Source organism: Copadichromis virginalis, linkage group LG1 (genome assembly GCF_057382275.1).
Source record: "Copadichromis virginalis isolate Kocher_CV1m ecotype Utaka linkage group LG1, C_Virginalis_male_GT1.1, whole genome shotgun sequence".
Lineage (NCBI taxonomy): Eukaryota > Metazoa > Chordata > Actinopteri > Cichliformes > Cichlidae > Copadichromis > Copadichromis virginalis.
The window spans coordinates 24,673,321-24,690,793 of NC_140618.1; the positions used below are offsets into that span (position 1 = coordinate 24,673,321).

At 40.7% G+C, this 17,473-nt stretch overlaps 2 protein-coding genes across 2 annotated transcripts; one reads left to right on the forward strand and one right to left on the reverse strand.

Moving 5' to 3' along the window:
- Nucleotides 1-5,465: 5,465 nt before the first annotated feature.
- LOC146718816 (uncharacterized) lies at nucleotides 5,466-8,466 on the reverse strand. Its single transcript, XM_085455996.1, has 6 exons — nucleotides 8,271-8,466; nucleotides 7,182-7,272; nucleotides 6,481-6,725; nucleotides 6,318-6,376; nucleotides 6,151-6,190; nucleotides 5,466-6,048 (listed from the first exon to the last, which is right to left on the reverse strand). Exons 1-6 carry the CDS (start codon nucleotides 8,464-8,466, stop codon nucleotides 5,924-5,926), a joined length of 756 nt encoding a protein of 251 aa, XP_085312122.1. The 3' UTR covers nucleotides 5,466-5,923.
- A 6,834-nt stretch (nucleotides 8,467-15,300) lies between these two features.
- Nucleotides 15,301-16,862, forward strand: LOC146718817 (BTB/POZ domain-containing protein KCTD12-like). The gene has a single exon (XM_085455982.1). It carries the CDS (start codon nucleotides 15,435-15,437, stop codon nucleotides 16,230-16,232), a length of 798 nt encoding a protein of 265 aa, XP_085312108.1. The 5' UTR covers nucleotides 15,301-15,434; the 3' UTR covers nucleotides 16,233-16,862.
- The last annotated feature ends 611 nt before the right edge of the window (nucleotides 16,863-17,473 follow it).

Genomic DNA, 17,473 nt, shown 5'->3' on the forward strand with positions numbered 1-17,473 from the left:
GAAAAAATGTCATGGAGCCACCTGCAGGAAGATTTTCTCTCTGTCTGATAGCTCGTGTTCTGAGACCTGACATTTTTTCGTCTGAGTCTGAGTCCTGACATTTTTTCGTCTGAGTCTGAGACCTGACATTTTTTCGTCTGAGATTGATGCCTGACAACTTTTTTCCTGAGACCTGACGATGTCCTAAAACGTACACCGTACTAGAGCCCTGCTTTTGGCCAGATCACTCTTAAAAAACACTTTTTAATGTCAATGACACTTTTTAACTGGATGAATATAAGATATGTAACTTTGGCAAAAGGTGGTTGCAGCTTCTGCCTTGTGACAGGAATGATGTTTGCTGATTCAGTAAAAAGGACTAGATGTTACAGTCCCTGATAATGCATCGATTTAAATGGAGAGACGCTTGAGGGATGGCTGTTATGAGGAAAGGTAGCCCAGAAACTTTCCCAGCAGCACACATCGTTGTGTGCCTCAACTTTCAGTCTTTTACCCAGGCTAATCTGTCATTTTTTCTTCCTTGGATAGGTTTAGGGATTAGAGATCTGATCTAGATTATCATATCGTCAGTAGTGGACCTTGGATTCATCGGGCGTTTCGGCCATTTTCAGCCTCCGCAAGGCTCCTGCCTACGATAGCCGTAATGCTCCGACAATCCATCAAGCGGTGCGGCTTCGTAGCTTAGCAAAGCCGTACTAAAACATTTGACAGATTTTCGAGCGCCGTGTACCACATACAATCGTTTCGAGGTCAGTAAACACAACCAGAATTCATACATAGGGCACACAGGATTATAAGGGGCACTGTCGATTTTCAGAAAAATCAAAGGATTGATTTTAAGTGTGCCGTATTTTCCAAAAAACACGGTAATAACGACAGCCCGCTAGCATGCGCTACCAAAAATAGTGTTTTGTTGTGTATCTGACGGACGAAAGCTAAATCAGTTCCACACCACTGAAGTTGCAGCATTTTTCCGAACCAATTTCATTCAACGATCTACTTTCGCTCTTCTCATTCCGCGTCGCCGCCATGTGCGTATGTAAACAAAGGCACTGTGCATGCGCGTTTTACCCATATTCTATCACGATATTTCATTTTCTTATCATTGCCCAACATTACACCGGTATTATCGAGAACGGTATGATATAGCCCAGCCCTACCCTGGAGTGTGTCACTGGTTTATGTTAAATTGTTATTTCTCTTCTTCTTTCTTCTGTTTATTTTTCTACAGTTTATTTTCTATTCATTGCAACTGAGAAATAATACTTACCTCTTTAGCATTTATGGAGCCTCACTTCTTCAAAGGGATAGAAGGGATGATATCATTCATGAGGAAACATTTGACATATGTTTCATATATTCTATACCAACAAGTCTTTTACAGTAGAATAAATATGAACAGACAATCACTTTTTGGTACAGCACCGGTCCAGAGTCATTTTGCTATCCAGGCTGGGCTGGATCACCCAAAGGGCATGCTGGACACTTGCCCAGGGGGCCATGCACAGTTGGGGGCTCATCCAAGAGATTAATGACAAAAAGATCAGAATTATCTCAAATATTAGATGTTGAAAAACTATTATCAAAACATAGAGATATACTGTAATGTGTATTCCACATGCACCTTTCTGCCCTTCACTGCTGAGGCTGATGGTCTCCCTCAGAGTCAGCTTGCTAGTGGATATGATATTTCCAACATGAATGAAGCAGCCAAGACAGGAAACGGCAAAAATGGGGATGTGTAACTTTTATAAAACTGCCATTTTTATTCAGTCAATTCAGGATGAAAACATTGACATTGACATTACAGTTTCTGAGATCTTCTGTGTGATGACATGTGAGCTAATCCAGAGGTTAGCAACTCACAATATGACGTCAAAGTCTAACCAAATTTAAATGAAGGAGTCAGGCTGCCCTCATCAGTACACACCCTGCTGCACCTCACTACCATAGAAGCAAAAATCCAGGAAATATTTCTGTTTTACCTGCATTATTAGTTTATTTCTCACTTTTGTTTTTAACAAGAAAAAGGTGCCTTTTATTAGTGGACACATCCCAAATGTACTTTTTTGTGATAAAAGCTTCCTTTGTCCTACTTCATTGTTGTTTAAGCTCTCATCCAAGAGTGGGACTGTGGTACTGTCGGGAGGTGCTGAAATAAGGAAAAAGAGGAGGAAATCGTCAGGAGAGAAGACAGAGAGAGAATGAGAGAAGAAGAAGACGACAACGGCCATGTTCATGTACGAATATGTGCTAAAACTGACATTAAACATTATTTTCATTTTAAAGTACATGAAAAACACAGCGTTAATATTATTTAATATAGGGTACTTTAGAAGTTTTAGTTAAATACTACTGTTATGGTTTCATTTCATTCACGCTATTCTGTGTACATGTATGCACACATTGCAGTATGATATGTCTGATTACTGAAGAAAAAAGCAAAAACAAAAGAGTCTGATCCTCCAAACATGGTGGTTAGGGTTTCCTGTGTTTCTCTGTTTCTTCCTCTCTATGTGTTTGATTATTGTTTGGTTGAAATTGTTCTTAAACTCTGAAATATGAGAGTATATTCTTTAAAGGTGTATACCTTACAGGAGGCTGTAGGGGGAGCTGCTTATTCAGATGTTCTCATATTGCACAAAAGACTTATTGGCAGACATCTCTCCAATTATCACCAGGATACAAGTTTGCATGTATCACTGGTTGACTTGGCTTCATAAGACAGTGCTGTCTCCTCCCAGCATCCACAGGCGGCTAGGAGGGTTGTAGTACACCAACCAGACGTCCTTCCACCTCCACCTCTTCAATTTGATAGCTTCAGGCTTGAGCCCACCATCTAATACTACGCATCTACAACAAAAGGGGGGATTATTTCTTTTTTACTGTAACATGAAAGTATGAAAATCATTTCCAAAAGGCTGTTAAGTAACCAGTATGATGAAAGTTATGTCTCAGTGATAAATGTAATGATGAACAGAATCAACCATCTGAGATTTCCCTCATCCCTGGATGATTGATGCACAGGCTCTTTCATGTTCCCTTCTCAGGTTGCATCTGGATTTGTTTGACATCTGAAAAAAACAAACCAGAATTATGACTCATTAGTTTTGTGATTTAGAATATTTGTAGACTTTTGAACAAGTGTGCCCTCTAGTGGGCACTTTGGCTGAAGCTGTGTATGTGATGTATAAAAGTCAGATAAACCTGTAAATACCTTTAATTATCTGATACTGATTTTCAGTCAGTTGTTAATCAATAATGTAATTAATAATCAAAATTACTTCGTATAAGAAACAGTGAGTCCAGTGTAATTCATCTTTACCATTTGCAATCTGTTCTAAGAATGAGGCCTTGATGAAAATGATTACCTTCACATCATCTATGACAAAACAACAAAGGCATCATCCCTGTGTCTCCTTCACTGTAACAAAAACAGCAAGTAGGAAAGACTGAAGCCACTATCTCATGTATGCCACCTCACACAGATTTCTGTGGTTAGGAAGTTGTGTATTTAATCATCTGTAAATGTGTGGTAAGAGTGTGGTAAGATTAGTGATCACGTCCAAGCATCCGGTTATTTACTACATCAGAGTGCAAAGATTCACTGCTGTTAAGTCACTTCTGTAGTTGGCGTTGATGTCAAACATCTGCATGTGTTGTTGTTTTGATTCAGAAGTCGGGGCCTCTGCTTCTCTCCTCATTGATCTTTGAAGTAATGCATTTTCTGCCTGCATGTTTTTGCATAACATGGATTTTTTTTTTTTTTGAAAAACTTCAAAAACAATTCATGTTTAATTTCATTTAAGTTTTTTTCTTTAAAAAATGATTATGTCTTGTTTACAGTTTAATTGGTGGATCTGTGGGTGTGTCTTTGGAGCTTCAACGTGCCAGCTCAGTCTTTAAATTGTTAGTCTGTCACCTGCAAATTAATTTTGGTTTTAGGACATTTATTGTCACCTAGTTAATATTTGAAGAAACCCATAACTGCACTCTGTTTAAAAGCTGATTTCTATGTCATGTGAACTAGTCACATGAACTCCTGTTAACTTTATTTGTTGATGCTGAACTGCAGACGCACACTTTGACTCATATTGATACACTTTATTGGTATACTTTCCACTATTGTCGAGCGGCTTTACATAATATTCTTTGCACTACTGTACATGTATGTGTGTCTTTACTTGTATAAAGTTGTGTGTGACCCTAGTTTGTCCCTGTGCTCATGTTGGTTGTGTCTTTTCTTTCTCACCTTCTCTCAAGCTTACTTCTGCACCCTGATCCTCCTCAATCAGCTCTAATGGATCTTCTGGGTGAATGAGGCAAGTTGTGTAAAGCACTTTAAGTGTTTTTAGTAAAAGAGCACATGAAAGTTTACACAGCTGTGAGGTTGAGCTCTCCAACCACTTCCTAGAGAACATGACGGATACCATTAAAAAAGAATTTTCAGTGCCATGATTCGACTGTTACTGAGCCCCAAAAACAGAGCCAGATGGTGGGATTCGTGTTTTCAGTATTTGTTTTCAAAGTGCTGCTGGGAAGAGGGGGAGCTGGGTGGGTCTTCTTTGAGACGGGAGAGGTAAGATTTCCAGATGAGTTATATAGTAGCAGGTGTGTAGTTCTACAGAGAAGATAATATACAAAAGTTACTAAAGAGTAAACGCAGAGAAATGAAGACAAGAGACAGAGCCCATTTACTACCATGGCAGGAATACAAACTGGTGGAGATCTATCACCACAGCTCCTAAATGCACAGCCTCTTGATTTCAAACTACCTGCAGATGTGAGTGGATGAGCTAAAGGAAGCAGCTCCACACAGAGGTGGAGACCAGAACAAAGCTGCCTCAGACCGTCCGATCTGGCCCAGTCCCTGACTTTCACTCATTTAGAATTTATACATATGACTCAAAAGTCATGCCAACTTACAGGAGGTGACACCATTAGTCAAGAAAAAGGAAAAGAAGCTTTGTTTTGAAATTAACAGAACTAAATAAAATGAGTGTAGAAGCTTGTTTCTGTTATCAATAAGTCCAAATTTGGGGTTATTAAATAAAAATTTCCAGTGAAATCTGCAAAATTCATCCATCCATCCATTTGCTACCGCTTATCCCTTTCAGGGTCGTGGGGGGTACTGGAGCCAATCCCAGCTGTCATGGGGCGAGGGGCGGGGTACACCCTGGACAGGTCGCCAGTCTGTCGCAGGGCTAACACACAAGGACAGACAACCATTCATACTCACATTCACTCGCACATTCACACCTAGTGGCAATTTGGATTATCCAATTAACCTATCCCCACAAACTGCATGTCTTTGGACGGTGGGAGGAAGCCGGAGTACCCGGAGGGAACCCACGCAGACACGGGGAGAACATGCAAACTCCACACAGAAAGACCCCGGCCTTATCACGCTTGTTTAATATACACTGACAATTAAGAATACCAAAAGACATGAAAAATTTCTTCTTCTTAAAATTTTATTCGTGTTGTTTTAAAAATATCTCTAAATTTCCAGTGGAGACAATTTAGAGAATTTTTATGTTTTACAAGAAATTTAATTCAGTCCAGCACTGTATATGTAGAGTAAAAACCCTACAATATAAGAGAAGAAAAACCCCAACAATCAGATGATCCCCTTTGAGCAAGCACTTGGCAACAGTGGAGAGGAAAAACTCCCTTTTAACAGGAAGAAACCTCTGGCAGAGCCAGACTCAGGGAGGGGCAAGCCCTCTGCCACGGCTGGTTGGGGGTGAGGTGAATCAGACTGCAAACATCTTAATCAGACATGTCTTACCTGGTAGGATGGACATTCGCTTGAGGAAAAAAATGGGTTAAATGGACATTTTTTCCCTTATACAATATTTAAATATGTGTTGCAGCCTGATTCACTTTCACATTTTTCCTCTCTTTTCTTTTAAAGATGGTTTCATGGGAATTTGGTTGTGCCAGCTTTCTTTGAACTCGAAAGCTGCGTAGACACGAATCCTCGCAATTGCCCCACTTGTTCAGTAGATGCAGCGTGATGTAGCGGATGAAATCTACACTGTGGTCCTGAGAGACAAAAAAAAGATGGTGATTATTATGAGGGAGGATATACAGATAGCAAAGTAAGAAAAGTCTATGTGCATGTGTCTAATGGTAGAGTGTACTCACGGGTATCCTGAATGTCTTGTACCTGCCTGTCCACCGAGTACTACAATTGAGAAGAGACCATTTACGTTTACGTAACAGCTTTATGACAATATTAAACTGGCATTATCTAAATAAATTTTCAGCAAAAAAGTACATTTCATATTATGAGCCTCATATGTTTTTCATACCTCACTCATGAACGGGGTGGAAAAGTCCATTTTCAGCCCTCTAATACTGAAAATCAATCCTGGTGTATGAAGAGAAACACAGAATAAGAAGAGAAGCTTAATCCAGAAGAAAAGCACATAGTACTAGAAAGACTGTAATTGTTTGTGGAAGGAGATCATTCACCAAAACACAAGGCCAGCATGAGGACCAAAAGTCCCAATGCCTTGATGGCTCTAAAGAGACCTCTGCTGCTGCCACTACTGTAGTCAATAAAATCATCAGTGGTGTAGTCCACAGTGTCACAGTCATCGTAGTTGTAGTCCACAGTGTCACAGTCATCGTAGTTGTAGTCCACAGTGTCACAGTCATCAGTGTTGTATTCAACTGTGTCTTGGTCGTTATTGTCAGGGACTGGACGGGGCTGTCGCCTTTTAAAAATTCAGAATAGAAAAAACAAAATCATGTAAGAAAAAATGTACATGGAGGAACAAATGGATTATGATTACAAAACATGCATCTATGTCGATCGTGGCTCAAGAGTTGGGAGTTCGCCTTGTAATCGGAAGGTTGCCGGTTCGAGCCCCGGCTTGGACAGTCTCGGTCGTTGTGTCCTTGGGCAAAACACTTCACCCGTTGCCTACTGGTGGTGGTCAGAGGGCCCGGTGGCGCCAGTGTCCGGCAGCCTCGCCTCTGTCAGTGCGCCTCAGGGTGGCTGTGGCTACAATGTAGCTGCCATCACCAGTGTGTGAATGGGTGGATGAGTGGATATGTAAAGCACTTTGGGGTCCTTAGGGACTAGTAAAGCGCTATATAAATACAGGCCATTTACCATTTACCATTTATGTCAGTGGATGACAACAAAGAACATGTAGACCAGCACTAACCTGTGTAAAGTCTCCTTGTAGGAGATTAACGGCTCTCCTTGGCTGCCGTAATAGCCATTAGACTGAAGTCTTTGGCTTCTTCTCAACATGGCTGTAAAATGAAAGGGAAACATGGGGTTAAGTGAGTCTCTAACACAAAGCTTATCAGACTTCATAACTATGATTTGAGCATGTTTCCATCAGAAGCAAATCAGTGCAGATTCTCTTAGATATAAACTTCACGGTGCCAGCTTGTTCTTTTTAATGAACAGAATAATATTTGAATCACACCCATTTATGAAATCCGCTCTTAATACAGAATTTTATTTTCCCAGTGTCTTCAAAAACAAAGCGTGATATTGTTATGATTCATATCATAGCAACAGATCACAACATTTTCTTGCAAAAAAATCTCTTTCACATGTCAGTTTGTTTGTTCACAATGTAGCTGTTAAAATTCAGAAAAAGAGGAAATCACCACAGCAGTAAAGAAAGACTCAAAGCAACTAAATGAATTTGGCCCAAAATCCTGTCAAAGTCTTTAGAGACATTCACACTAGAACTAAAAACTCATTGTTTATAGATAGATAGATAGATAGATAGATAGATAGATAGATAGATAGATAGATAGATAGATAGATAGATAGATAGATAGATAGATAGATATTTATTATAGTTAATATAGAATTTGGCCCAAAATCCTGTCAAAGTCTTTAGAGACATTCACACTAGAACTAAAAACTCATTGTTTATAGATAGATAGATAGATAGATAGATAGATAGATAGATAGATAGATATTTATTATAGTTAATATAGAATTTGGCCTAAAATCGTATAAAAGGGTCTTTAAGAATTAAAAACTCTTTGTTTTTATAGTTAATATACAAAAGGAAATCAATTTTTATCAGACAAGCTGCGTCTAACAGGTAAGCAGTAAAATCACCTTTACAGTAGAATGTAGCTACTAAAAAGTGCTTTTCTGACATAATCAACTGGATATCATTTTTAAAATGTTTAGATTTGAAACACATATATTAAAAGTAAGATGTGAAGCCAAAACATACTCTGTTTTTGTACTTGCTGATTTTTAGTCTAAAGATTGCACTTACCTTCACTTAAAACGAAAGTTGAAGAAACTGAATCGCTAAGTGTGCTTTTCCGTAAATTTGGACGTTTAGCGCTTCTCACTGAACTCATCTGAACCAGAAAATTTAGGTGCAGAAGAAAAATTTCAAACCGCAGCTTTTTCAGCGACGTTACAAACAGACACATGCACAAATCGAATATGACGCACGCGCGTTCCATAAGAGCAGCACTTCGTGTGCGCACGCGCAAAGGTGTGAGCGTAGATCTGTTTTGTCTTTTTTTAATGAAATTTGCTCGAAATTTACCTTTCCTTCTCAGTCCCTTTATAAACACCGCATCATATTGTCAAAATTCATACAGCACAACACATGCGCTCACGAGCCCATGTGCAAAGGTGTGTTGCAGTGAATGAAGGAAACTTTTCCATATTCACTGTCACTAATTTGTTTGATTTTGCTGTGAGAAAATTGTGACGTATATGAGAATGAGGGAAGACCACGGTCATTTAAATACGGTATTAAAGTGTAATGAAACTGTTTCTCAGAGGGAAAGCGTGGTTTTAGGAGACTCGAGCCAAACATTAGCGGGCATCATTCTAGCTTATAATCAACAACGGATCCAAAGGATCCGGGCTAGATGAGCTGGGAAGCGACCGATCCAAATCGGGTCCAGTCATGATCTGTTCCAAACTCGCTGTGCAAGTGGACTCCGATCCGGACCCGGGTCGCGGATCCGTTACAGAGCCTGTAATGTCTTATTTATTTTGGTAAAATACGTTACTTCTTTTAGGCCATCTAAAACATCTTTATTGTTGCAATTTCTGCTATCCTCTTTGCCAGATTACTCTTAAAAAACACTTTTTCTCATGGTTCTCCCTGTTTAGTTATAAGATTTTATGTTTCAAATTACCATAAAATCACAGCAGACAAAGGGTGAAAAAACAACAACATCTAAGCAAAGAGAAAGACTGCTTAGTCAGTCCAAATCAAAAGTTCAAGAGAAATGCTAGAGTCTAAAGCAAATAATCTTCTGTGTGAAGTTAGACAGGGAGTTCACTGAGCCCAGAAGATATGGGGAACAAGTCCAGGAAGGAATCAGTATCTGGCAGAGGTGTAGTTTCACATAAACACAAAGTGTAGTCAAATGGGTTACAGATTATGTTGAATCACTGTTAATATGATTGAGGAAAGGGTCAGAGATTTCAACAAATTCAAAAGTGTCAGCCAGATGATAGCAAACCTCTTCAATACACAAACATGCAATCCTGTCACATAGCCAAACCCTAAACAAGGGGAGAGATGGTGATTGCAGGCTCTTTTAGCTACAATCATGCTGGCTTTCTGAAGGGGACGATGTTGTTATGTTTTAAAGAAATTTAATTCAGCCCAATTGAATTCATTTTAAGTAGGGGCAATTCACAATAACACTGTGCTTAACAAAATTAGCTTCATATGTTTTTCATACCTCACTCATGAACGGGGTGGGAAAGTCCATTTTCAGCCCTCCAGTACTGAAAATCAATCCTGGTGGATGAAGAGAAACACAGAATAAGAGATGAATAAGAGAATATGAGATGCTTAATCCAGAAGAAAGTGTTGTAGTCAACTGTGTCGGGGCCAGAAAGGGGCCAGAGATGTCACCTTTTGAAAATATACATGTGTATTGCAGTTGTTGAAGAAAACTTTTCTACAATCATTCCTGTGTCCCAAGTTAAGTGTGTTTCAAATATTAATAAATATTGTTCTTTTCATAAAATGTGGTTATATTTGTTCAAATATTTAGGGTACTTATATTAAAGATGATTACCCTACCACCCAGTCACCACTAAAGCATGGTGTTTAGCATTATTACCTCACAGCAAGAACGTCCTGGGTCAAATCCACCATCTAGCCAGAGCATTTCCGTGTGGTAAGCATATTCTTTGTACTCCAGGGTCCACAGTCCAAAGACATGCGGTTACTGGAATTAATGTTAATTTGTGAATGGTTCTGTGTTGGCCCTGAATTGCAATAGCAGAAGAAAATGGAAGAATTAATCGCGTCATCTAATTAGGCACATTCCTCAATCCTTCTTTATGGTGTTAGAATAAAAATCTGATTTTGGACATGTGGGTCTAACAGGACAAAGATGGTAGAAAGACGTAATAACTGCTGATGTAACTGCATCTAAACACCTTGAACCCATTTTGCTTAACCCCACAGCTACAATGAGCAAGAAAATCAAGATGAACCGCTTCTTCTCTAACTGTCCACTAGATGTCACTCTAGTCCAGAGTTTGAAACTGGCTTTAGAGAAAGTAGGGTGACAAAATGAAGCTTTTCCTGTAAAATCAAGAACTTTAAGAGCCAGAAAAGCTCATGTGCTCTCAGCAGCAAGAGCCGGACACTTAGAGAGCTGTATTCAAAAGTAGTAGTTTGTTTAGAAAGCTGATGGTAGAATTTCATGTTTTCATGTATGAAAACCTGAAATCTATGTTTCATGCTACATAACATTTATGTAAAACAAAATTTAGTGCAACATTATCTCAACTGGTCTTGATACTGTACATTATGTGCATCATATTTCTGAATCTTTGTGCTCTCTCTCAGATGTTGCTTATTCCCAAGAAACTTTATGACAACGGTTCTTTTCAGCAGCACAGGTTGATCTGAATCAGCAGTCTCTCCTATGAACAGTTTGTGTGTCAAACAAAATTCATTATCTGAGATAACAGACCAATTACATCTTCTTCTAAGACTATGTGCAATAGTGTCAGTGGTCGTCCTCTGAAGTAATAATGGAGGGTGGACTGAAATATGGATACAGCCTTCGGCATGCTTCGAGACTACATCAAAGAGGTCTTTGGTCCTAAGCTGAAATCAGTGCAGCGTTTGGGCTTATGTTGGTACATCATTTATATTGAATTCCTGCTTAATTCTACTTTTAGTCTGGTAGTGAACACACCAAGACCCCAGGCACAAATAAACTGTCTCATTTTGGAACCAATTCAAGGATCGTTCATCAATGTAGACCTTTCCTGTTTTGCTTCAATTTCTTAACTGGGGAGGTCTGTAGATAACTTTAAATTCTGCAGAGTCCAGAGGAGAAAGTTCTTCTATGACAAGAAATCTACAAACTACAGCCACAAGCACCACTCATTTGAACAATGCTTTTAATGAAATCATATTTTTTAAACATCAAATTTACATATAATAATTACAAGACATATTTAAATATATTAAAGTTACATTACATAGGCTTCCTGCAGATGAATCCAGCTCTTATGAAACTACAAAAGCTGTTGAACTTATTTTGTGAGTGCAGCTTTTGAGCCAACATCAACAAATCAGAATCAGAATCAGAATCAGAATCAGAATACTTTATTGATCCCTGGGGGAAATTATTTTTTGTTACAGTGCTCCACTTTAAACCAACATTAAGACAAGACAGACAATACACTAACTAAGAATAGTACAATATATACATATATATACATACATACATACATAAGTCACTTATAAATAAATATTTGGAAAAGAAACATGTGTAGTTGTAGCAGCAAACAGTGTGTTAAGTGGATGCGTTGTACAGGGAGATGGCCACAGGCAGGAATGATTTCCTGTGTCGTTCAGTGGTGCTTTTCGGTAATCTCAGTCTCTCACTGAACGAGCTCCTGTGACTGACCAACATGTCATGGAGTGGGTGGGAGGTGTTATCCAACATTGTCTTTATCTTGGACAGCATCCGCCTCTCCGACACCACCTTGAGGGAGTCCAGCTCCATCCCCACAACATTGCTGGCCTTACGGATCAGTTTATTAAGTCTGTTGGCATCTGCGACCCTCAGCCTGCTCCCCCAGCATGCAACAGCATAGAGGATCGCACTGGCCACCACAGACTCATAGAAAATCCTCAGCATTTTCTGGCAGATGTTGAAGGACCTCAGTCGCCTCAAAAAATAGAGACGACTCTGGCCCTTCCTGTAAAGTGCTGTGGTGTTTTTAGCCCAGTCCAGTTTATTGTCAATGTGTACTCCAAGGTATTTATAGTCCTCCACAATGTCAACACTGACCCCCTGGATTGAAACAGGGGTCAAGTGTTTCCTGGTCTTCCTGAAGTCCACGATCAGTTCCTTGGTCTTTGCCACGTTGAGCTGCAGATGATTCTGCTCACACCACGTGACAAAGGAGTCGACCACAGCCCGGTACTCTGTCTCATCATCCCTGCTGATGCATCCAACCACCGCAGAGTCATCAGAAAACTTCTGAAGATGGCAGGTCTCTGTGCAGTGGCTGAAGTCTGTGGTGTAGAGGGTGAAGAGGAAGGGGGAGAGGACAGTCCCCTGTGGTGCCCCTGTGTTGCTAATCACCTTGTCAGACACACACTGTGGGAGACGTACATATTGTGGTCTTCCTGTCAGGTAATCAACAATCCAGGACACCAGAGAAGCATCCACCTGCATCGCTGCTAACTTATCACCCAGGAGGGTCGGCCTGATGGTGTTGAAAGCACTGGAAAAGTCAAAAAACATGACCCTCACAGTGCTCGCCGGCTGGTCCAGATGGGTGTAGACACGATTGAGCAGGTAGATGATGGCGTCCTCTGTTCCGAGACGAGGCTGATAAGCGAACTGAAGGGGATCCAGATGTGGTCTTACTATGGGTCGCAGCTGGTCCAGGATGAGCCTTTCCAGGGTCTTCATGATGTGGGAGGTCAGTGCCACGGGCCTGTAATCCTGGGGGCCACTGGGACGGGGCGTCTTTGGTACAGGGACGAGGCATGATGTCTTCCACATCACCGGGACCCTCTGCAGAGGCCAACAAGAGGCCATTAATAAGCAAAAAACAGGAAAAACAAGTGCTTGGGCAGAAGCCTCGGGTCAAACTGTTTACAGTTATCGTAGCTTTTTGTAATCATGCCACTTACTTTATGTGACAGATTAAATAAAGTGTTATTAATACTGTTGAGCTCCATGTAAACATAATGGAGTCAGAGGGCTGTTGTAGATGTCATAATAACTTGTTCATAAAAACAACTTGTCTGCTGCTGGTTCTCAATGATGGGGTATGAAAACCACTGGAGCATGCGGTCCCAGCTAAGCATACTGCTTGCACATATAAAAATAAGTTTTATCCTGGCCTTTCTGAATGTTGTCAGAGATATCAAAACATTTTTAACTTACAATACTTAAAGCAGTGTGTGAGCTGCAAAGGCATTAGAGCAGGTGATCACAACATTCACCATTCATTCACCTGCACGATGCCTAAGGCAAATCTTGTAAGACATAATATTTTGTTTGCGTAGCGTTAATAAAATAAAAGGGTTTTTAAAAAAAATATTGCTTCCCTTTTATGTTTGAAAGATGATTAGCGTACACCGTTTTACAGGTCTACTGGAAGTTAAACAAGCATCTAAATATGCTGCTTTCTCTGCTTGGGATCAGTTGTAAAATCAGCGATACAAGCTGAAGGCAGGGGTGCTTCCAGACTTTTTTAAATTGGGCGGCATGGAAGAAGCAACAGAAATGGGGGTGAGGGAGTAGCAAATCAGAATATTTCATAAGAAATAAGATGGATTATTATTCTGCAAAGTGGAAATAGTATTTAGACTTATACTTGAAACATAAAATGTACAATTCTACTTAAGTAGCTTAATAATGCACAAGTTGTACATTCAAAATAGATTTAAAGTACTTAACGTAAACACACTCATTATACAGAATGACACTTTTTATCTTAAATGGTGCTATATGCGATTGATTGATCTGTAATCATGCAATTAATGTGCAAAAAGAATAAGCGACTAAAGCTTTAAAATAAATAAGGGGGGCATAAGGGTGTAAAAGCAGAAAGTAGCAAAACAGAAATAATTAAACTATGCACAAAGTACTGCTGAGTTGATGTACTCATTTCCATTCATACTGGCCCTACCCATGCTCTCATCCAACGGTGTTGGGCATCGTAAGATTAACAGTGTTATAGTCCAATCACACTGACGGGGTGGGGGTGGAAGGGTGTAGAGTTTTTCCTGATTATCACTACCCCTTCAAGGGTTAAAAAAATAACCGTGTGAAAGCGCCAAAAACTCAGTTTTTTTTTTTATAAAGCACTTTGTGATCTTTGTCTTGAAAGTTGCTATATAAATAAAACTTACTTACTTACTTTAAAAAAAAAACTCAAAAAAGGCAGTCCCTGCAGACTTTTATGTTAAAACAGCAAACTTTAGAGCCAAATACACATGTTTACAGCCTGGTACAAATTGCACTTTTAAGTCTCTGTGCCAAATTCTCTACCTCAGATAACAGTATCAAGGTCTGAGTTGCATTAAGGCTTAAAATTTGCATTATTGGAGCCCTTGCCACTGACAAGTGCTGGACTCAACTGGACTGCTTCACTGTGTTTTTCATTTTGCTGCCTTTGGGCTTGTTATTATTATTTATTTTTTATGTATTGTAACTAAATATGTCAAATATACTAATTTGTGCTAACAGACAGTCTAAGAAGTCTGTACTGCAGCTTTGGTGTTACTTTGCAACAGCTGGCAAGTCTGAGCCTGTACCATGCACACTTGCAGCAAATCAAGCCTTCCAATGTTAACTGTTAGTATGCTTTACGCTTTCTTTCAAATACAGCCAGGCTTGGCTTCAACAAATCGAATCTGCCTCGGTGCTAAAATCGAGGCTTCAGAATGCAAGCCTACAGGCCAGTAGGGGGTTTAAAAGATGACTATACTGATCTTTATACACTCTAGGAGATTTCTGTATTTTACTCTGCTTCTTGACTTCTTGTTGCTTATCTTGGGTGGAAAACACTTGCAAAAAGGGTTTATCTCAAGTCATTCGCTCCCAGTTAAACAAAGAACAAGTAGAAAATAGAAGAAAAAAAAACTTGTTGCTTCAGAGATTAAGATCGGTGTTAAACAAATAAACTGTGTCACTTTGCACCCCTGCTAGAATATCACAGATAGATATGAATCTAGGAAGTCGAGGCTTACATGCAGACCTTAAAAGCAGCATTCTGTTTTTTCAGAGCTTTCCGCCGAACAGTTAATGTCTCTGTTGGCCATCCTTTTCCTTCTCCTCCCACACAGCCAAACCAATATAAACATTTCTGTACAGTGAGGATACTCCCCAACTATCCTTCCTTGTTAGGTCGCCTAAAAGCGACACAGACAGACTGAGAGAGACAGAAGGGGGAGAGAGTGAGAGAGATGGCACTAACCGACAGCCAAAGTTCAACTTTTCCTGAGATAGTGGAGCTAAACGTGGGCGGCCAGGTGTATGTGACCCGTCTTGAAACTCTCACTGCGGTGCCCAACTCTCTCTTGTGGACCAAGTTCACTCAGAGCTCCCCGGCCGCCCTGCCGAAAGACAGCAAGGGCCGCTTCTTCTTCGACCGGGACGGCTTTCTCTTCCGGTACATTTTGGATTATCTACGGGACTCCGAGCTTTCCCTGCCGGAGTTTTTCAAAGAGAGGCGGAGGCTGCAGAAAGAAGCGGACTTTTTCCAGCTGCCCGAGCTGTCGAGGCGCCTGGCGACGGTGAGCAAAGACAGCTCGTACACGGAGGACAGCGGGGAGCCGGAGGAGGCTGAGCTCTGCAGCCCGGTCACCTCTTCTTCCTCGGACCGAACCCTGCGGTCCCCCGGAGCCACTTCCGGCTACATAACCATCGGCTACAGAGGCAGCTACACCATCGGGAGAGACATCCAGGCGGACGCCAAGTTCCGCAGGGTGGCCAGAATAACCGTGTGCAGCAAAATTTCGCTGGCTAAGGAGGTGTTTGGGGAAACCCTGAACGAAAGCCGCGACCCGGACAGACCACCTGACAAGTACACCTCCAGGTATTACCTCAAGTACAACTTTCTGGAGCAGGCGTTTGACCGGCTGGCCGAGGCTGGTTTCCACATGGTGGCCTGTAACTCCACCGGGACCTGCTCATACGGCAGTAATGACCCCGGAGAGGACAAGCTGTGGACCAGCTACACCGAGTATATCTTCTCCCGGTGAACTGGCAGGAGTGCGTACGGTTGACCCGGGGAGAAATGAATAGGTTACAAGGTTACAGTAGTTTCATTTCCATCCAAAAACTGTCGATTTGTCAACTTCGGTTTCTGTGTTCTCTGTTTCTGTGGCTCTCTGCTCTGTGCAGTTGGGTCAGGGTGCAGCTAGAATGAACTTTCTGCTATTTTCTTTGCTGGCTGCTTAACAAACAAAGACAGCGACCTTTCTGATGGCCCTGGGTCTTGGTTAGGGTATTTTTATGCTCCAGTTTGGCCTTCCTGATTTTCACAAAGCCTGCGTTGTTCTTAAGTAAATGTCATAAATTGCTCCATGGGACTGCAGACATGTTAGGAGCTCCTGTTTTTTCTCATCTTTAGTGATCTGGGCTGATATATTCTCGCTACTAGGCTATACTGCTGAACACCTTAACCATGCACATGCGCTGTAAATACTCTAATGCACCTCTTCTTGTGTTCTTCCTGTAACTCTCATGTCTATTTCGTGCATTGACAGTGAATTCCTTTCATGGGGTTTTTGTTTTTACTGGTTATGCTGAATTCCTTCAGACTGACTGTGCATACATTGCTGTAGATGTTTTCTCTGGTGCATCCAATAAAGTCTGACAGTGTAACAAGATTGAACTCCTCATCCTGTTAACTTAAGTGTATTACGTCTTCCAACCAAGGTTTCTTTCTCATCGGATCCACAGTATCAAAATAAATTGATAATTTTATCCAGCATCCTAATCATCTATAACATTACTTGCGAATACTTTTACAAGTGTGGGCACATCAAAGACCAAACACACCTCCCCTGCTGAGCGGGTGCTGACCTCGGTAGCCTGATACAAGAGGTTTGATGAAAACCGGACCCGAATAAGGTTGCAGCAGTATTGTTATTAACATTAAATGTGACGTGAACAAAGCACACTTTCAAAGGTCACTAAATGGAGAAGAGAGCGATGAGCTGTTGCACACTGCAGAATATCAGACGCAATCTCCCTCCGAGTCGTGTTTCCTGGAAAAGGCTGACATCACCGAACACGCGAGATGTGCTAAAATACAAAGATGGTGTCTTGATTTCAAACCCCATTATGAGTTATCTGATTTATGCAAACAAAACGCAATTTCAGCCCAATCGAATGATGCCACATTCTCATTTTTAAAGAGGTCCGTCAAGCACACCTCTATAAATAATTTACTCTATGTTTAAGATTTCAGCTCCCTGGCTTCTCCTTTAGTGTTTAG